Source organism: Oryx dammah, unplaced genomic scaffold (genome assembly GCF_014754425.2).
Source record: "Oryx dammah isolate SB20612 unplaced genomic scaffold, SCBI_Odam_1.1 HiC_scaffold_23, whole genome shotgun sequence".
NCBI lineage: Eukaryota > Metazoa > Chordata > Mammalia > Artiodactyla > Bovidae > Oryx > Oryx dammah.
In genome coordinates, this window is record NW_024070207.1 from 127,087,944 (window position 1) to 127,110,351 (window position 22,408).

The 22,408-nt window shown below is 46.8% G+C and overlaps 1 protein-coding gene across 1 annotated transcript in view; it reads right to left on the reverse strand.

Annotated features, from left to right (window-relative positions):
* The window catches only part of STS (steroid sulfatase), a 95,426-nt gene that overhangs the window by 11,879 nt on the left and 61,139 nt on the right, over positions 1–22,408 (reverse strand). Inside the window, exons 8-9 of the mRNA XM_040265373.1 lie at positions 18,362–18,521; positions 4,032–4,153 (exon numbers count right to left, since the gene is read on the reverse strand). Of these exons, the coding sequence (XP_040121307.1) occupies positions 4,032–4,153; positions 18,362–18,521 (282 nt within the window). The remainder of the gene's footprint in view (positions 1–4,031; positions 4,154–18,361; positions 18,522–22,408) is intronic.

Here is a 22,408-nt window from a genome sequence, read left to right on the forward strand (position 1 = left end):
AGTCGCTCAGTCGTGTCCGACTCTTAGCAACCCCATGGACTGCAGCCTACCAGGCTCCTCCGTCCATGGGATTTTCCAGGCAGGAGTACTGGAGTGGGCTGCCACTGCCTTCTCCACCACTGATGCTAGTGGGACTGAAAGATAACTGTACCTAAAAGAATCAAGATGATCCTGATCAGACCACTGACAATCAGTTTCAAAGTGACATATCAGGGCTGACTGTGCTGTTTATGCAAGGAACCCCCCTCCCTCGGTCTATAAAAGCTTTTACATTCTGACTGTCAGGGAGTCAGCCTTTGGATAGATGTCCCCCGCCCCTGCCCCTGCTGAGAGCATCCCAAATAAAGCAAACTCTTCCTTCCCACCACCCTGCCCTCTTCAGGGGCTTTTGAGCGTCCAGCAGCCAGACTCTACTTTCGATTACGAGATGATCTAAGCCATCTCTTCTAACTAGTACTCATGTACTACTAATAATCCACTCACGTAGTACTAGTAATCTAAATGCAGGGCCGCCTCTTCCAACTAGGACTCAGGCAGTACTAGTCATCCTCACAGGCAAGGGCCGCTTCCTGAAACAAGTCTGCACTCCCGGCTGTTTGCCCAGCCTGCAGCTCCCCCGTGACCTAAGAGGCAAGCAACTCCCGGGCAGAGAGCTCAGTATATTTTGCCCACCGACAGGCGTCCAGTCCAGCAGGTGCCACGCAGTAGATGCTCAATAAATACGTGGAGAACAAATGAGCAGACACAGATATTGAGCACACAGCTGCAGGGAGCCCCGAGGGACAGCCACAGCGGCCACCACCGTGCCTGAGTTGCAGGGCACAATCTCCAAAGGAGACAAGATTAAAAAAAAGAAACCCATGGTTTCCTCAGACCCATTGACGAGATGGATGATTCTGGCATTGAAAGACTGTCATTTTCCCTCCTCTGTCGCTCGCTCGAGGCAGAAGACAGTATGAGCTGCTTAAGAGGAAATGTCCTTGTGTCTGTCTCCGCAGCAAATTTGATCCCCGGGCCTGCTGCCTCTCAGCATCTGGGTCTGGTTTTTCTCACTTACCCCTCTTTTCTGCCCCTTCCTGTTTATTCCTCCACATAACTGTGTTTCCCCACCCCTGATCCAATATGTTCCTGCCGGCTCCTGTAAGTGGAGGCAGCTGGCGTTACTTAAATGCAATTCGGCAAGGTTCAGGACGTCTTTAAACAGCCAAGAGCCCCGGAAACTTGGTTCTTCCAGGCTCAGTATAAAAGGAAGTGGGAACGTGGAGACACTGCTACGTTTAAGACGCATAACCGACAAGGACCTACTGTATAGCACAGACAACTCCGCCCAGTATTACGCAGCCAGCTACATGGGAAGAGTGTGTGAAAAGGAACAGATGCGTTTATGTGTATCGCTGAATCACGGCGCTGTGCACCAGAAACCAAGGTCACACTCTTCATCAAGTATACTTCAATATAGAATAAAAAGCTAAAAAAAAAAAAAAGATGGGGAGGACCACATCTCTCCTTTATGAGATGGCTCAGGTTTAAAAGAGATGGTTGGATGGCATCACCGACTCAATGGACATGAGTTTGAGTGAACTCCGGGAACTGGTGATGGACCGAGACGCCTGGAGTGCTGTAGTCCATGGGGTCACAAAGAGTCGGACACGACTGAGCGACCGAAAGGAACTGAACTTATTCAGATTTAAATGCTGCCAGCTGTTCAGTCACCAAGTCACGTCCGACTCTTGGCGACCCCAGGGACTGCAGACCGCCAGGCTCCTCTGTCCGTGGGATTTCCCAGGCAAGAGTACTGGAGTGGGTTGCCATTCTTCCTCCTCCAAAAATACTGCCAATTAACCTTTAAAAAAGACAGCATGCCTATGGATGTTAGGCATGATGGGTACGTGGATGAGACAGGTAACTAGGGTCCTTCCCAGCCTAGAATTGTGAGCATGAGGTTTTGCTCACATTCATCTTCCAGAAGTTATCAGAAGGAAGTCATACAGATTTAAAATGGAAAATCTTCCAGAAGTTATCCCAGGCAACTCTTCCAGATTTAAAGTATAAACTTTCAAGGGTAAACCTGGTCTGATTTCTGTGGACAAAGGAAGGATCACAATCTTCCACTTGAAAAAATAATGGAGCAGCTGCTGTTTAAATGATGTCTTGGGTAACTCGGCGGGGTGACGAGGATGGGGTCAGGACTGTACTGAAATCCAGTATGAGAATCCCCTGAATTTAAGAATGAGCCATCAGCTGGCAGCGTGGTGACCAGATGCTCTGGGAGAATCTCCCATCTGGGAGCAGAACCCAAAACATGCTACAGAAAAGGAGAGCTTCATTCCTTCTCTCAAGAGGCACCCAAGAGTCTAACATCAGTGTCAATCTCTAAGATATACAATAGGGGTATAAAAGGTGCTGGGTTCCCACAGACACCTAGGCATCTCAGTGATGTGATGGTGTTGGTTCAGCCGCTCAGTCGTGTCCCACTCTCTGCGATCCCATGGACTGCAGCACGCCAGGCCTCCCTGTCCATCACCAACTCCCGGAGCTTGCTCAAACTCATGTGCATTGAGTGGGTGATGCCATCCACCCATCTCATCCTCTGTCATCCCATTCTCCTCCCACCTTCGATCTTTCCCAGCATCAGGGTCTCTTCTAAAGAGTCAGTTGTTTGCATCACGTGTCCGAAGTATTGGAGCTTCAGCTTCAGCATCAGTCCTTCCAATGAATCTTCAGGACCGATTTCCTTTAGGATGGGCAGGTTGGATCTCCTTGTACTGTCATTTGACATTTACATGTATGAAAACCAGATGCGGGACTATTGCTCCACATAGGACCATCACTTGATTCCACTTGGTCCTTTAGGCTCGTTAGAAATGCACCCGTCGGGACGTCCGTGGTGGTTCAGTGGTTGAGAATCCGCCTGGCCATGCAGGAGAAGCAGGTTTGATCCGTGGTCTGGGAAGATCCCACTTGCCGTGGAACAACTGAACCTGTGTGCCTCAACTACTGAACCTGTGCTTGAGAGCCAAGGAGCCAGAATTATTGAGCCCACGGGCTGCAACCACTGTATGCCCTACAGCCAGTGCTCTGCAACAAGAGAACCCACTGCAATCAGAAGCCCGCGAACTGCAAGCAGAGAGTGGCCCCTGCTCGCCTAAACTAGAGAGAACCTCCGCAAAGCCACAGAGACCCAGCGCAACCAAAGACACATACCTGAATTAAAAAAAAATTAATAAAAGGAAATGCACCTTTATATCTGCTGTCAGCAGACCGAAAGCATTGAGTACATCTTGTCACTGACAGACATAAAACACACTGGGTCTGGGAACCATGATGGCATCAATGTGACTGAGCGTTGTCTTAAACATCTACGGCTAGCAGACACACACAGAGAATGTGACCAAACAGATCGACAGATCGGCGGGTCACGACCCGCCGCCTTTGAGGCTCAGGGAACAAGGTCAGGTAGACATCTGAAAGCCACCCAGCACCAGTGCAAAGCTAGAAGACCTCAGGCAGGGGAGATGGCATTGGAGGGGCATCGCGGGAGGTGGATAAGCATTAACCAGGAAGGAAAAGAAAGTCGTTCCAAGCAGAGGGAACCGCCAGCAGAGACCAGCCATGCCAAAGCAGAGGGGCTCTTGGGCAGAAACTCAGACGGAAGGTGGCACCAGGAGCCGCAGCTGGGTGGCTGGCAGAGCAGGAAGGAAGCAGCTTCAGAACCCTGCCCACCACCTGGCACGTCCTCTGCCCCCCCAGGAGGAAGGAGCCAGCAAGCACTGGCATAGAGCTGGGCGATTGCCCCAGTCTGCCGAGACAAGCAGGGTAAGCAGCAGGCTCAAGAGAAGAAAGTAGGAAGAGGAGGAAGGAGAAATCAAACCCAGCTTCTTTGTGGGAGCGCGGGGGGCAGTGGGGGGTGCATCTCGCGAGAGCAATGGCCGCTTGCGGTTTTATTCTCCTCCCCGGGCCCTCCCCGATGACACGCAGCCCTGGAAGCGAGGCGGGGAAAGATGCACGGGAGGAGAGGCGCGTCTACTCACTGTTGGGTGGATGCCAGCGCACGGCGTTCAGGTAGAAGTTGCAGTAGTGGAAGAGAAACTCGTGCTCCGATCGCTGGGCCCGCCCCTGCAGCAAGGGCATCAGGTCCCGGCCGTCGATGACCCTGGGGGTGAAGTAGGTGGGGCGTCAGGTGGCCACGCCCACCGGGGGGGCTCAGGCACCCTGGTGTCTGAGTTATCCTTCAGTACAGGAAGGCCTGATGGGGCTGCACCCTGGCTTATCTGAGTTATCCTTCAGTACACGAAGGCGTGATGGGGCTGCACCCTGGCTTATCTGAGTTATCCTTCAGTACACGAAGGCCTGATGGGGCTGCACCCTGGTGTCTGAGTTATCCTTCAGTACACGAAGGCCTGATGGGGCTGCACCCTGGTGTCTGAGTTATCCTTCAGTACAGGAAGGCCTGATGGGGCTGCACCCTGGCTTATCTGAGTTATCCTTCAGTAACAATGGGGCTACAAGGTGGTCGTTCAGCAAGGAATGCTGAGAACACCAAGTGACCATCGCCGGGCACCGTGTGCCATCCAGGGAGGTAGGTCAGCTCTGCTCAGGCGTGAACTCATTTCATCCTCAAAGCAACACTGTGAGTTGGGACCGGCGTCATCCTGGGATCGTGATACGGAGACACGGAGTGATTCGCCCAATGTCATCAGTGTCACACGTCCGTGGGGTGGACCCACTCATGGGCATATACCCCGAAAAAAAATAAAAACCCTAATTCAAAAAGACACAGGCACTCCAGTGTTCACCACAGCCCTATTCACAGTAGCAAGCAACCCAGATGTCCATCGACAGATGAACTGATAAAGAAGATGGGCTACATGTATACCGTGGAATACTGCTCAGCCATGAAAAAGAACAAAGCTGCCTCATTTACAGAGATGTGGAGGGACCCAGCGTCTGTCATACAGAGTGAAGTAAGTCACAAAGAGGAAAACAAATACTGTCTATGAAGGCACACGTATGGAACCGAGAAGGATGGTGCTGATGAACCCATTTGCAAAGCAGAAACAGCTGCAGGCCTACAGAACCGACTTGCGGACACAGGAGGGGAACAAGGAGGTGGGATGACCCTCTGCTGGTTCTGCACCCACTTTTCTGCTTATTGCAGCTTATTCACAAACTCCAGATCTGTTGAAAACAAGAATTTCTGACAATCTGCCTTTAAGAAAAAGATAACATATATAGTAGCATGGGGCAACCTAGATTGGATAGACTTCAATGAAAAGGAAGTTCTAAGTACCAATGAAATGATTTGCAAATAATGATGATGATGATATTAAATACCCCGAGGATGAAAATATACTTAGACACATTTACATACCACACACACACTCGGCACACATATTTATGCTCTCAAAGGTAAACATATCTCTTCAATGATTATGCCAAAAGGTAGAAGTTTTCAGATGGCAAGGGATAACTGTAATACAATGTGTGATGAGCAAAACAAGACTGTTTGGAGGTTTGTCATTTAGTTGCTAGGTCATGTCCGACTCTTGGTGACCCCATGGACTGCAGCCCACCAGGCTCCTCTGTCCATGGGATCTCCCAGGCAACAGTACCAGAGTGGGTTGCCACTTCCTACTCCAGGGGATATTCCCGACCCAGGTCTCAAACCTGTGTCTCCTGCACTGGCAGGCAGATTCTTTACCACTGAGCCACATGGGAAGTCCCTTTTGGAGGTTAAGTAAAGGAAAAAAAAAAAAAAGTCTAAACTTTTCTTTTGAGTGAAACATACATTAAGACCCATTAGAGAAACTGAAGGCATTGATGCTATGAGGCCACTGCCCCTGACACCTGGGGTAGAAAGACACCTGCAAAGAGTGAGATTGTTGAATTTGAGGGTTTTCTTTCTCTGATTAAAAACACTCCCCAGACAAACATCACAACGATAATGCTTATACGTGGAATCTTAAAAAAAAAAAAAAAGCATAAATGAACTTATCTACAAAGCAGAAATAGTCACAGATGTAGAAAACAAACCTACAGCTACCAAAGAGGGGAAGCGGGGGAGGGATACATTGGAAGACTAGTATTGACAGATACACACTGCCATATACAAAAGTGAAAGAAAGTGAAAGTTGCTCAGTCGTCTCTGACTCTTTGCGACTATATATCCATGGGATTCCCCAGGCCAGAATACTGGAGTGGGTAGCCTTTCGCTTCTCCAGGGGCTCTTCCTGACCCAGGGATCCAACCCAGGTCTCCCTAATTGCGGGCAGATTCTTTACCATCTGAGCCACCAGGGAAGCCCAGGAATACTGGAGTGGGTGGCCTATCCCTTCTCCAGGGGCTCTTCCTGACCCAGGGATCCAACCCAGGTCTCCCGCATTGCGGGCAGATTCTTTACCATCTGAGCCACCAGGGAAGCCCAGGAATAGTGGAGTGGGTAGCCTATCCCTTCTCCAGGGAATCTTCCCCCTTCAGGAATCGAGCCGGGGTCTCCTGCATTGCAGGCAGATTCTTAACCAACTGAGCTATCAGGGAAGCCATATATTAAACAGATACTAATAAGGACCTATGCTATAGCACCGGGAACTCTACTCAATACCCTGTAATAATCTGTAATAATAACAATAATCTATAACAGATAATACCAGTGACTCCGTGGTAAAGAATCCGCCTGAAATGCAGGAGACATGGGAGACTCGGGTTCGATCCCTGAGTCTGAAGATACCCTGCAGGAGGAAACGGCAACCCACTCCAGCATTCTTGCCTGGAAAATCCCACGGACAGAGGAGCCTGGTGGGCTGCAGTCCATGGGGTCGCAAAGAGCTGGACACAACTGACCGCACAGCATATGTATAAACGAATCACTTTGCTGCACAGCAGCAACTAACACTGTACATGAACTATATCCCAACAAAAGTTTAAGAAAAAAAGAAAAAAAGCCAACACCCTATGTCTATCCTTTCCTACTATGAGAAACTGGAACTTAAAAAAAAAATGATTTGATCGGAGGCTAATTACTTTACAATATTGTGGTGGTGTTTGCCATACATTGACATGAATCAGCCATGGGGGTACACGTGTCCCCCATCCTAAGCCCCCCTCCCACCTCCCTCCCCATCTCATCCCTCAGGGTTGCCCCAGAGCACCAGCTTTGAGTGCCCTGCTTCATGCATCGAACTCGCCCTGGTGATCTATTTCTCATATGGTAAGAGATATGTTTCAATGCTGTGCTCTCAAATCATCCCACCCTCGCCTTCTCCCACTGAGTCCAAAAGTCTGTTCTTTACATTTGTGTCTCTCTAGCTGCCTTGCATAGAGGGTCATCCTTACTTGCTCACATAATTTGGGTGAGCACTCTTGAGAGGCCCGATGTCCCTCAGGCTTTTTCTTCCTTTCTTTCTTTTTTTTGGTGGGGCCTTTTGGTGTCACTGAAACCCTCATAAAGTAATTATAGCCTTGCTCCTGAGTGCTTGTCTGGCACCCACCCTGCATGATCCGCCACGCGCTCCGCCGAAGTCCACAGAACTGAAAATACTCCATTACCAGTAAGTTAAAAATAAGAACAAAAGACAGAATTGGCTCGCTTTCAAAGCATGCTTGCTATTTGCCATGAGAGGAACAGGGCAGATAGACAATTCTATCCAAAAGCAGTGCATGCTCTGAATACCATTTCTATGCTGAAATGGCAAGTATTGTGACTGAAAGCGAAAGTGGCTCAGTCATGCCTGACTCTGCGACTCCATGGATTGTATCCATGGGATTCTCCAGGCCAAAAAACTGGAGTGGGCAGCTGTTCCCTTCTCCAGGGATGGATTGTATCCACGGGATTCTCCAGGCCAGAACACTGGAGTGGGTAGTCGTTCCCTTCTCCAGGAGATCTTCCCAACCCAGGGACTGAACCCAGGTCTCCTGCGTTGCAGGCGGGTTCTTTACCAGCTGGGCCATTGGGGAAGCCTGTCGTTAAGACCATGAGATCCTAAAGAGGTGGAAAGGAAGCAAGGGATGAGGAGAAAGGAGCAGAGAGGAGGACTGGAGCATGAAAAATTCTGGGCTAAAAATTCTGAGGTTGAGATGGACCCCAGCTCCCTCCATCACCTTTTTCTCCACATGGAGGTAAGGCCTTTCAATGAAGGTTCAAGACTGGCAATGGATCTCCTTTTCCCCAAATCAATCTCTACCTTGCTTTTTTATTTTATTCTCGTATAAAAAATCTTTTATTTTTATATTGCAGTCTAGTCAATGAACAATGCTGTGATAGTCTGCAGGTGAACACTGAAGGCACTCAGTGCCACACATACACATGTATCCCTTCTCCCCCAAACTCCCCTCCCATCCAGGCAGCCATGTGACACTAAGCAGAGTTCCCTGTGCTGTCCAGCAGGTCCTTGCTAGTTTTCCATGCTAAATACAGCAGTGTGTCCATGTCCATCCCAAACTCCCTAACTATCCCTTCCCCCATCCTTCCCCATGGTGACCATAAGGTTATTACAGAGTATTGAGCAGAGTTCCCTGTGCTGGACAGCAGGTCCTTGCTGGTTCTCCATGTTAAATACAGCAGTGTGTCCATGTCCATCCCAAACTCCCTAACTATCCCTTCCCCCAGGCAACCATAAGCTACATCTGTGAATCTGTTTCTGTTTTGTTAAGGAAATTCATTGTCTCGTTTCTTTCTATATTTCTTTCTCCATTCCACATATAAGGCATGCCATATGAGATTTCTCCTTCTCTGTCTGACTTAGCTCACTCAGTATGAGAATCTCTAGGCCCATGTCTGACTTAGCTCACTCAGTATGAGAATCTCTAGGCCCACCCATGTTGCTGCAAATGGCATTATTCTACCTCTGTTTCTGGAAGCTGTGTTTCGTCATATGCCCACAAAACTCAGCACTTAAGAACACAGGAATTAGAACCATTTTCTTAAGATCAGTATCTCATGACTAAACTGGGCCTTGATCCTACAAAGGGGGACTTAATGATAAAAAGAAATCTCCCAAGTCTCAGAAACTTCCTTTCTTACTTCCAACCAAAGATTTAAGTCTTTTTTTTTTTTTAAAGGGGAGAAGCAACGTCTGTTTTGCAACCTTCTTTCTCCTTGCAATGCAGAGAGAGGTCTCATTTTTAATTTTTTTTTTTTTTATATCCTGCATCTAACGTGCTCTTTCCTGGAAGCAGGTAATAAATCACACGGTGATGGAAACCACCGTTGAACAGTGCTGAAGAAATATGGCTTGTCAAAAAAAGGCTCATTTCTGCCATGAAAAATGGAAAGTGATTCTACTGAGCTAAAGTTTTAAACAGTGTCTGAGCTATCAAATAGTTGGGATGGCTGGAATGGAAATGTTCCTACAACATCACATTTTCTGGCAGAGTGGCCCGTACACTCTCAAAAATCACACAGAGCATTGCCACTCTATTCAGTTCAGTTCAGTCACTCAGTCATCTGACTCTTTGCGACCCCATGGACTGCAGCACACCAGGCCTCCCTGTCCATCACCAACTCCTGGAGCTTGCTCACACTCATGTCCATTGAGTCAGTGATGCCATTCAACCATCTCATCCTCTGTCATCCCCTTCTCCTCCCACCTTCAATCTTTCCCAGCATCAGGGGGTCTTTTAAAATGAGTCAGTTATTCGCATAAAGTGGCCAAAGTATTGGAGCCTCAGCTTCAGCATCAGTCCTTCCAATAAATATTCAGGATTGATTTCCTTTAGGATGGACTGGTTGGATCTCCTTGCAGTCTAAGAATCTTCTCCAATACCACAGTTCAAAAGCATCAATTGGCGTAAGGATTTGGTGTAGTCAATAAAGCAGAAATAGATGTTTTTCTGGAACTCTCTTGCTTTTCTGGTGATCCAGTGGATGTTGGCAATTTGATCTCTGGTTCCTTTGCCTTTTCTAAATTCAGCTTGAACATTTGGAAGTTCATGGTTCACGTACTATTGAAGCCTTGCTTGGAGAATTTTGAGCATTACTTTACTAACGTGGGAGATGAGTGCAACTGAGCATTCTTTAGCACTGTCTTTCTTTGGCATTGGAAGGAAAACTGACCTTTTCCAGTCCTATGGCCACTGCTGAGTTTTCCAAATTTGCTTGTATATTGAATGCAGCACTTTCACAGCATCATCTTTCAGGATTTGAAATAACTCAGCTGGAATTCCATCATCTCCACTAACTAGCCTTGTTCATAGTGATGCTTCCTAAGGCCCACTTGACTTTGCATTCCAGAATGTCTGGCTCTAGGTGAGTGATCACACCATCGTGATTATCTGGGTCGTGAAGATCTTTTTTGTACAGTTCTTCTGTGTATTGTTACCACCTCTTCTTAATATCTTCTGCTTCTGTTAGGTCCAGACCATTTCTGTCCTTTATCGAGCCCATCTTTGCATGAAATGTTCCCTTGGTATCTCTAATTTTCTTGAAGAGATCTCTAGTCTTTCCCATTCTATTGTTGTCCTCTATTTTTTTTCATTGATAACCGAGGAAGGCTTTCTTATCTCTCCTTGCTATTCTTTGGAACTCTGCATTCAGATGTATATATCTTTCCTTTTCTCTTTTGCCTTTAGTTTCTCTTCTTTTCTCAGTTATTTGTAAGGCCCCATCAGACGACCACTTTGCCTTTTTTACATTTCTTTTTCTGGGGGATGATCTTGATCCCTGCCTCCTGTACAATGTCACAAATGCCCATCCATAGTTATCTGTGGGAATTGTCTGACTGGACTTCTCTGTCAACAAACTCAAGCTTTCATAGGCACATTTGCAGGACAGCCGTGGCTACAAACTTGGATGTGTTCTTTCCTGGCGTCTGCTCACTTCTGTGAAAAACATGCTCACCTGAGATTGTGTCCCAGGGGGCTCAGACGGTAAAGCGTCTGCCTACAATGCGGGAGACCTGGGTTCGATCCCTGGGCCAGGAAGAGCCCCTGGAGAAGGAAATGGCACCCCACTCCAGTACTCTTGCCTGGAAAATCCCATGGACAGAGGAGCATGGTGGGCTAGAGTCCTTGGGGTGGCAAAGATTCGGACACGACTGAGCGACTTCACTTTCACTAACTTGGAAGGTGTGATGGTTCTCCCCCTGGGTCCTGACCCCTGACAACCACAAGGATATTAACAGTTCAATATCAAGTAGTGTCACGGCCGAATTTCAGGTCCAATTCAGTAGCTTGGGGGGGACTGTTTCTTTCTTTAACATTAAATTAATTAATTAATTTTGGGAGGCTGGGCCGGGTCTTCCTTGCTGCATGGGTTGGGGGGCTCCTCTCTAGCTGCGGTACAGGGGCTTCTCATCACGGTGGAGCACAGTGTCTGGGCATGGACGCTTTTCACAGTGGTCATGCTTAGGCTGAGTTGCTCTGTGGCACATAGGATCTTCCCAAACCAGAAACTGAACTCATGTCCCCTGCATTTGCAGACAGATTCTTTTTTTTTTTTAATGTATTTGTTTTAACTGGAGGATATTTACTTTGCAATCTTGTAATGTACAATACTGTCACCTTACAATATTGTGATGGTTTTCGCCATACATCTGCAGACACACAGGCGTCAGTCACCCCCATCCTGAACGCCCCCCGCAACCTACCTCCCCACCATATTCCTCCAGGTTGTCCCAGGGCACCAGCTTTGAGTGCCCTGCTTCATGCATGAACTTGCACTGATGACCTGTTTCACATATAGGAATACACGTTTCAATGCTAGTCTCCCAGATCATCCCACCCTCGCCCTCTCCCACAGAGTCCAGAAGTCTGTTCTTTACATCTGTGTCTCTTTTGTTGCTCTGTACATAGGATCGTTGGTACCATCTATCTGGATTCCGTACTGTACATTAATAGATGGTATTTGTCTTTCTTTTTCTGACTCACTTCATCCACCTCATTAGAAGTGACTCAAATGCACCCTTTTTCATAGCTGAGTAACATTCCATTGGGTATACGTACCACAGCTTCCTTAACCGTTTTCATCTGCCTACGGACACCTAGGTTGGCAGATGGAGTCTTTACTATGGAGCCACCAGGAAGCCCGGGTGACTTTCATGTAATGGAAAAGGTCATGCCTGGGGCACTTTTCAGGGGGACGGTGATGTCATTCCCCATGAATCACTCTCTGCTTTGAAACCAGGGAATCATCTACCTGGGGATATTCCCATGACCTGCCTTTGCCTGGTTCACCCTGAGAAGGATTTGACCATCGTAACAGAAGGGGAAGCTTTGGGGGACTGACAAAAGGGTTAACTTGGGGGCACACTATGAATTACCTGTTGCCAATATTGCAAACAAAGTCAATTTTTTTTCAGTGTAGAATAGGAAAGGAAACATTTGTAGGAGAAAGCACATAGATCTTTGACGAACTAAAGCAAATCCCAAGTGCCCAGAAAGTCACTTGCATCATGAAAGCGACGTCTCTGCTCGTAAACAGTCAACACTCTGATGTATATGAACAGAAAGCAAGCTCATTCACAAGGAGTTCCACGCGCAAGAAGAGTTTCAACTCTTATTCTGCAAAACAGAGCTGAACTAGGTACAGCTCACTGAACTGTTTCATTGGCAGGGCTCTATGGAAGAAGTCTTGTGTGGTCGCCCAGCTACATATCAGCAAAAAAAAAAAAAAATTTTTTTAATTTTGTTTTCCTGTTGCTGGTGGCCATACCTCATGGCTGGCAAGATCTCAGTTGCCTTACCAGGGACTGAACCTGGGTCATGGCAGTGAAAACCAGGAATCTTAACCACCAAGCCATCAGGGAACTCCCCAACATCAGCCAAACTTACTGGGAGAACTAAGTAACCTCCCCTGCCTTCATGACACATAAGTCATGTCAAACATTTGGATTTTTTTCCCAAACTTGAAAAAATAAAAGAAATAGAATTCTAATTATGGAATGTGTGTGTCTGTGTTAGTCGCTCGGTCGTTTTCAACTCTTTGCAACCCCATGGACTTCAGCCTGCCAGGCTCCTCTGTCCGTGGGATTCTCCAGGCAAGAACACTGGAGCGAGTTGTCATTTCCCGCTTCAGGGGATCTTCCCGACCCAGGGACTGAACTTGGGTCTCCTGCACTGTAGGGAAGAGGAGACCTGAATATTTCACGACTACAGAGTGACTCTGCAAATCTGTGACCCTGTCCTTGCCTCCTAGCACTATGATCTTTGGCCAGAATTGAGGTGTTTTCCAAAGGTGCAGCCACCTATGGCATGCTGAACTCTGTATTACCACAAGGAAAGAGCATACGCTCACGATGCTAATATTTTGCCTGCTTGCAAAGATGAGGCTAACAGAAAGGCTTTCACTTTATTGTTTTACTATATTCAAGTAGTATATTTCTGTGGCCTATGTGTGTTTTCTTTTTTTGAAATTTTTATTGGAGTATAGTTGTTTTACAGCATTGTGTTAGCTTCTACTGTACAGCAAAGTGAATCAGCTACATGTATGAAAAAGTGGAACTTAGTCACTCAGTCGTGTCCAACTCTTTATAGCCCCATGGACTGCAGCCCGCCAGGCTCCTCTGTCCATGGGATTCTCCAGGCAAGAAGACTGCAGTGGGTTGCCATTTCCTTCTCCAGGGGATCTTCCCAACCCAGGGATCAAACCCGGGTCTCCTGAATTTCAGATCTTCCCGACCCAGGGATCAAACCCGGGTCTCCTGAATTTCAGGCAGATTCTTTACCAACTGAGCCACTAGGGAAGCCTAGCTTTAGGTACATCCCCTCTTTTTTGGATTTCCTTGCCACTTGGGTCAGCAAAGAGCATAGAGCAGAGATCCCTGCAGTATACGGTAGGACCCCATTAATTATCTATTTTATACATGGCATCAATAGCGCAGAGGCTTCCCAGGTGGTTCAGTGGTAAAGAATACACCTGCCAATGCCCGTTGATCCCTGAGTCAGGAAGATCTCCTGGAGGAGGAAGTGGCAACCCTCTCCAGTATTCTTGCCTGGAGACTCCCATGGACAGAGGAGCCTGGTGGGCTACACGACTGAGTGACTGAGTACACACACATGGATAAATAAGAGAATATTAACCAGCTGTCATTACTGAAAAGTTGTAATAAGGTTTTCCTTAGAACAACATTTTCCATGAAAGGGCAATAATGAGCTTCTGAGCAGAATTCTCAACCTCAGCACTACTGACCTATTGGGCTGGATCACTCCTTCTCATGGGAGGGGGGACTGTCTCCCGGGGTCATCCCTCAAGCTGTGGGCTGTTGAGGGGCATCTCTGGCCTCCACCCACAAGATGCCAGCAGCATCATGAGACCCGACAATCAAAAATGTCTCCAGATATTGCTAAACAGCCCCTGGGAGGAACAGTCACCCCAGGTGAAAACCATCCCTTTAGATGATCAAAGTCACCAGGGCCGATACACGAGGATGTTTTCCAGACCTGGTTGCTAACGTTATCTAAATAGAACGCTGAGAACTCATTTTAGTCCCATGAGTAACATGTAGGCTGATTTCTGTTTTCTTTTCTTTACGGCCTCTAGGATGACAGTGTCATCTAAGAGGGACCTCCACTCAGACACAGTATCATTGGGTTAAGTAAGACCATCAGCAATGCTCTATAGGAAGAACCTTCAATATTCAGAAAGGGCTCTATTGAAGATACCTGCTCACACAGAGAAGACTTGGGTCTGATTAACAGGGGTGGGCGCTGGCTTCCTCCATCAACCGGGACATGTGAGAAAACCAGGTTGACTTGCATCCCCCTCAGGTTGGGGTGGGAAGGAGGTGCCGGCAGTGAGATTTCCCTTTAAGAATCTCCCTCTTTGCCTCTGGACTTCTGCCTTCCCTGGCCTCTTCCCAGTGAGATGGAAAGATCCTCTGAGAGCCCGTGGAACGTCCCTGGTGATCCACTGGTTAAGAATCCACCTTGCAACGCAGGGGACACGGGTTCGATCCCCGGTTGGAAAACTAAGATCCCATATGCCTTCGAGCAAATAAGCCTGCATGGCACAATTAGAATCTGCAGGTCACCATCAGAGAGTCTGCACACTGCACTAGAAGATTCCACAAGACGCAGTGGAGATCCTGAGGGCCCCAACTACAACCCGATGTGGCCAAAAAAAAACCCCACTATGAGAGAAAAGAGCAATGATGATATGATATCATGAGCCAAGAATGGATGCTTTTAAACTGTGGTGCTGGAGAGAGCTCAAAGGTCCCTTGGACTGCAAAGAGATCCAACCAGTCCATCCTAAAGGAAATCAGTCCTGAATATTCACTGGAAGGACTGATGCTGAAGCTGAAGCTCCAATCCTTTGGCCACCTGATGGGAAGAGCTGACTCACTGGAAAAGACTCTGATGCTGGGAGAGATTGAAGGAAGGAGGAGAAGGGGACGACAGAGGGTGAGACGGTTGGATGGCATCACCGACTCAATGGACATGAGTTTGAGTAAACTCCGGGAGTTGGTGGTGGACAGGGAAGCCTGGCGTGCTGCAGTCCATGCAGTCGCAAAGAGTCAGACAGGACTGAGCGGCTGAATAACAACAGCAATCTGAACAGTCTGTGTGCACTGTTCCCAATACTATTCTGCATTCACACCAAGGGAAAGAACCAGGGCTAAAGAGCAGATAAAAGAAGCGGGGAGACTTCTGATGGTCTACAAGAAAAAACGTTTGGGACTTTCCTGGTGGTCCAGTGGTTAAGACTCCATGCTTCCCCTGCAGGGGGCCTCGGGTTCGATCCCTGGTTGGGGAACCCAAAACCCCTCACGCCGCATAGAGTGGAGAAGTAGATAAAATAACATCTCTTTAAAAAAACAAAAAGAAGAGACTTTTGATGAGTCCCCACTGCCGAGTTTTCCATCATCGGAGGAAAGGAAGACTAGTGTGACTGGAGGGTAAGATCTTGGAAGCCCCGCTTCAGCCTTCAAAGTGATGACCCTCTAACCCCAAAGGAGATTAAGTGCGGGAGTTGTAATAACTCTCTTTCCCTGCGGTGGACGAGGCACCAGGGACAAGTATTCACGCCTCTCCACTCTGCACTTGCCAGCCTCTGACGCTTTCCATCTTCACAGCAACCCATTCGAGGGCGTGCAAGGCTGAACCCATCTGCAGGAGAAGAAACCAAGGCCCAGGAAGTTTGGGGCTTTGGCAGCTGTTCAAACAGCCAAGATGCGAAGCCCTGCATGCAGGACGGCTCCAGGATCTTCGTTCTTCTCCGGAGCACCAGCTGCTCTCCAGGTGCGGTCCAGAGACCCGCAGGGATTCCCTGAGATCTATCAGGAGGTCTACGAGCTGAAACGATCTCCATGGTGATTCAAAACATTCTGTGATCTCTTGCATCACCGGTCTTTCACGAGTTCATGGCACCGGTCTCTCCCCAGCGGCTCCATCGTCACTCTGCCAGCCGACTCAATGCTTGCTTGGGCGCTCTTGTGTTTAAAGACTCTGATTTGAAGATCTGATTACTGATACAGCAAACACAGATAGATCCCACCCACAGAAGCAGAGCACCTTTGGATTCCTCGATCGGTGAAGAGTTTGTGAGGGTCTTGAGACCAGAACTCCATGAAAACAATTAATCAGCATGTCTCCCTTAAAACTCTGCAGATGGGTCATAACACGTAAGAAGGGCTACACTCTATAACCTCACCTTTCTCATTTGTGTGTGTGTGTGTGTGTGTGGTGCGGGCACACTTTGGGCAGAAGGTATACCCAGTATAGAAATTTGGAAAAAAAAAAAAAAAAAGGTCAGAGTGAACCAAGCTTGCATACAAAGAAGCTGAGCAAACCTCTGCCTGGACTCAGCTCTGGCCGAGCTGTTGTTTTCGGCCCTGTGTTCCAGTCTCTGCTGGGTTCCCACGACAGCTGAATTTAAACCAGATTTGTGGCCCGTGTGCCCCCATCACCTGCTACCTGACTAAGGAAAACAATTATTCAGCACGCCTCACTCAGAACTCTTCAGATGGGTCATAACACTTAGGGAGAAACTGTTGGCGATGTCATCAGAAGTTGTATTTAAATGGAAGAGAAAGATCTTTCATTTAGAACCTGCTAGATGAAGACATGCTGGGCCAGCTGTCTTTCTTGGTGCTCCTGCAGCAAAGAGCTGCTGGGTGGGGTTGGGAGGAGGCGTGTGTGATCAGAGGAGGGGGGTTACTCTATCCAGCTGCCCTGCTGCAAGCCGATGAGACAGAGAGAGACAGAGGGAGAGAAAATCCATCAAATGCCAGAAGAGGGAGGCTCAGCTAAAGACTGCAATCCCATTCCTGGGCATATACCATACAGTCCATGGAATTCTCCAGGCAAGAGTACCAGAGTGGGTAGCCGTTCCCTTATCCAGGGCAATCTTCCTAACTCAGGGACTGAACCCAGGTCTCCCGCGTTGCATGCGGATTCTTTACCAGCTCAGCCACCAGGGAAGCCCATCGCAATTGTAAAAGACACATGTACTCCAGTGATCACTGCAGTATTAGTTGCAACAGCCAGGACATGGAAGCAGGTGAATGGATAAAGAAGTTGGACATGTATACGATGGAATATTACTCTGCCACGAAAAAGAACAAAACTGGATCTTTCCTAGAGACGTGGATGGACCCAGAGACTAGAAGAAATTAAGTCAGCTGATACGAACACTATCAGCTGACTTAATACTATCAGATATTGATGCATATACTGAAATCCAGAAATATGGTAGAGATGAACCCATTTGCAGGGAAGGGATACAGACGAAGATGGAGAAAACAGACTTTGAGATGATGGGATGAATCAAGAGAGCCTCGCTGACATATATACACAACCGTGTGTAAAATCGACAGCTAGTGGGAAGCTGCTCTATAGCACAGGGAGCTCAGCGCAGGGCTCTGTGATGACCTAGACAGGAAGGGAAGCTCAAGAGGCCGGGGGTCTATGTACCCTTATAGCCGATTCACACTGAAGTACAGCAGAAACCAACACAACATCGTAAAGCAATTATTCTCCGATTAAAAAAATGCAGCTCCAACACGATAGGGAAATAAATTCTGAATGAAAGAACACAACACAAAACCAAGAAACGGAGCATCCATCCCCATCAGGCCTCGGACTTTGCTTTCCCCTGGGATCAGGGGACGGACAGAGCCGTGCTTACATTGCTGGACCCACCAGAGCCCCCACGGAAGCCCAGGAATACTGGAGTGGGTAGCCTATCCCCTTCTCCAGGGGATCTTCCCGACCCAGGAGTCGAACCGGGGTCTCCTGCATTGCAGGTGGATTCTTTACCAGCTGAGCCACCAGGGAAGCCCCTTGACTTGCCGGTCACTTCCATAACTGGGCGTGGAAGGATAACCAGTCCAGTGGCAGGCAGCCTGCCACAGAGCAGGTGAACCAGGAGCTCCCTTGCCTGCACAACCTGAGTGAGAGCATCCCAGGGAGCTGGGAGTCACGGTACCTGTCTTGCGGCAGAGGAGATCCCGCGAGCTTGGCCACCGTGGGAAAGATGTCCATGTTGCTAGTGGGCTCATCAATCTCCAGGCCGGCCCGGATCACTCCCGGCCACCAGACTATGCCAGGAACCCGGATGCCTCCTTCCCAGTTGTTGGCTTTCCCTCCTGGAACACAGAAGGAGATGCGTCAAGGAGATCTGTCTTTCCAACACTCGCCAGCAGTACCCTCCTCAACACTCGACCTGGGGCGGCCAGTCTGGAAGAACTAAGTGCTTTGACGACAGGGATGGGACGAGAATCTCATGGTATCTGTGGCTTCCCTGGGGGTTGAGTGGGAAAGAACCTGCCCCCCAAAGCAGGAGACACGGGTTCCATTGCTGGTCTGGGAAGATCCCACATGCCTCAGAGCAACTAAGGCTGTGAGCCACAAGTATTGACCCTGTCCTTAAAGCTCGGGGGAATGACTGAGGCCAGGAGCTGGAGCTACTGACGTCTGAGTGACTTGGAGCCCGCGCTCCATGGCGGGAGAGGCCACTGCAACAGAAAGTCTGAGCGTGGCCACGAGAGAACAGCCCGCAGTCTCCACAGCCAGAGAACAGCCCGGATACCCATGAAGACCCAGCCCAGCCAGAAGTAAAGGAAATCACTAAAAATACATTGTGCCTGTTGGGATGAAAAATATATACAATATATAAAGTTATATATAGTGAAAACAATATGCAATATATAATATACTATTGCATACTGGAAACATATAAAGTTATCTATAATTATAATATATATAATATATAATATAGATTTTTAATCTTTGCTTTTTGGTTTTTGTTGTCAATTTTGTACACTTCAAAACCCAAACTTCACTACCCAATTTTACCTGACAGCGAGATTACTGGCTTGACCACTCTCTCCTCCTTTGGACTCTTCTTTTTGTCCACCAGGTGGCCTCTGTCTCTTTCCTCCCCCATCTCTTCTGTATCCAACTCTGTGAATCTCTGTATGTTCTAGACGGTGGAGAACACCTAAGGAACTGATTACTGGCTGGACTTGTCTCTCTCCTTTTCATTCCTCTGTCTTACCCTCCTGGCCACCTCTGTCTACTTCCTCCCTCTCCTCTTCCCTGTATAACTCCGTGAACACCTCTGAGCGGTCCAGACTATGGAGCGCACATAAGGAAGTGATTACTGGCTAGCTTGCTCTCTCCTCTTTTGATCTCACCGCATCTCATTCCAGTCACCTCTAACTACCCCCTCCCTCTTCTCTTCTCCATGTAACCCAGTGAACCTCTCTGGGTGTCCCTCAATGTGGAGAAACCTTTCATCTTTAACCTAGATGTTTTATCATTGGTGCTGTATAGATGGAGAAGTCTAGAGACCACTGTAAAAATAAAACTGAAAACCAATAGCAGGAGGCTTAAGTCCGAAGCCTGAGAACATTAGAGAACTCCTGAATTCAGGGAACATTAAGCAATAGGAGCTCATCAAACGCCTCCATACCTACACTGAAACCAAGCTCCACCCAAGGGCCAACAAGTTCCAGAGCAAGACATACCACGCAAATTCTCCAGCAACACAGGAACACATCCCTGAGCTTCAATATACAGGCAGCTCAAAGTTACTCCAAAACTTTAGATGTCTCATAACCCATTACTGGTTACTCCACTGCACTCCAGAGAGAAGAAACCCAGCTCCACCCACCAGACCTCCAACACAAGCTTCCCTAACCAGGAAACCTTGACAACCCACTGATACAACCCCATCCACAGTGAGGAAGCTCCATAATAAAGAGAACTACACAAATTACCAGAATATAAAAAGGCATCCCAAAAGCAGCAATATAACCAAGATGAAGAGACAGAGGAATACTCAACAGGTAAAGGAACAGGAGAAATGCCCACCAAACCAAACCAAAGACGAAGAGATAGGGAATCTACCTGAGAAAGAATTCCGAATATTGATAGTGAAAATGATAAAATCTTGAAATCAAAATGGAATCACAGATAAATAGTCTGGAGACAAGGATTGAGAAGATGCAAGAAAGGTTTAACAAGGACCTAGAAGAAATAAAAAAGAGTCAATATACAATGAATAACGCAATAAATGAGATCAGAAACACTCTGGAGGCAACAAATAGTAGAATAACGGAGGCAGAAGATAGGATTAATGAAATAGAAGATAGAAGGGTAGAAATAAATAGATCAGAGAGGAAAAAAGAAAAATGAATTAAAAGAAATGAGACAATCTCAGAGACCTCCAGGACCATATGAAATGCTCCAACATTCAAATTATAGGAGTTCCAGAAGAAGAAGACAAAAAGAAAGACCATGAGAAAATCCTTGAGGAGATAACAGTTGAAAACTTCCCTAAAATGGGGAAGGAAATAATCACCCAAGTCCAAGAAACCCAGAGAGTTCCAAATAGGATAAACCCAAGGCAAAACACCCCAAGACACATATTAATCAAATTAACAAAGATCAAATGCAAAGAACAAATATTAAAAGCAGCAAGGGAAAAACAACAAATAACACACAAGGGGATTCCCATAAGGATAACAGCTGATCTCTCAATAGAAACTCTTCAGGCCAGGAGGGAATGGCAAGACATACTTAAAGTGATGAAAGAAAATAACCTACAGCCCAGACTACTGTACCCAGCAAGGATCTCATTCAAATACGAAGGAGAAATCAAAAGCTTTACAGACAAGCAAAAGCTGAGAGAATTCAGCACCACCAAACCAGCTCTCCAACAAATTCTAAAGGATATTCTCTAGACAGGAAACACAAAAAGGGAGTATAAACCCGAACCCAAAATAATAAAGTAAATGGTTACGGGATCATACTTATCAATAATTACCTTAAACATAAATGGGTTGAATGCCCCAACCAAAAGGCAAAGACTGGCCGAATGGATACAAAAACAAGACCCCTCTATATGCTGCTTACAGGAGACCCACCTCAAAACAAGGGACACATACAGACTGAAAGTGAAGGGTTGGAAAAAGATATTCCACGCAAATAGACCAAAAGAAAGCAGGAGTGGCAATACTCCTATCTGATAAAATAGACTTTAAAACAAAGGCTGTGAAAAGAGACAAAGAAGGCCACTACATAATGATCAAAGGATCAATCCAAGAAGAAGATATAACAATTATAAATATATATGCACCCAATATAGGAGCACCGCAATATGTAGGACAAATGCTAACAAGTATGAAAGGGGAAATTAACAACAACACAATAATAGTGGGAGACTTTAATACCCCACTCACACCTATGGACAGATCAACTAACAGAAAATTAACAAAGAAATGCAAACTTTAAATGATACATTAGACCAGTTAGACCTAATCAATATCTATAGGACATTTCACCCCAAAACAATGAATTTCACCTTTTTCTCAAGTGCTCATGGAACCTTCTCGAGGATAGATCACATCCTGGGCCATAAATATAACCTTGATAAATTCAAAAAAATCGAAATCATTCCAAGCATCTTTTCTGACCATAATGCATTAAGATTAGATCTCAATTACAGGAGAAAAACTATTAAAAATTCCAACATATGGAGGCTGAACAACACGCTTCTGAATAACCAACAAATCACAGAAGAAATCAAAAAAGAAATCAAAATATGCATAGAAACTAATGAAAATGAAAACACAACAACCCAAAACCTGTGGGACACTATAAAAGCAGTGCTAAGAGGAAAGTTCATAGCAATACAGACATACCTCAAGAAACAAGAAAAAAGTCAAATAAATAACCTAACTCTACACCTAAAGCAACTAGAAAAGGAAGAATTGGAGAAACCCAGAGTTAGCAGAAGGAAAGAAATCTTAAAAATTAGGGCAGAAATAAATGCAAAAGAGACAAAAGAGACCATAGCAAAAATCAACAAAGCCAAAAGCTGGTTCTTTGAAAGGATAAATAAAATTGACAAACCATTAGCCAGACTCATCAAGAAACAAAGAGAGAAAAATCAAATCAATAAAATTAGAAATGAAAATGGAGAGATCACAACAGACAACACAGAAATACAAAGGATCATAAGAGACTA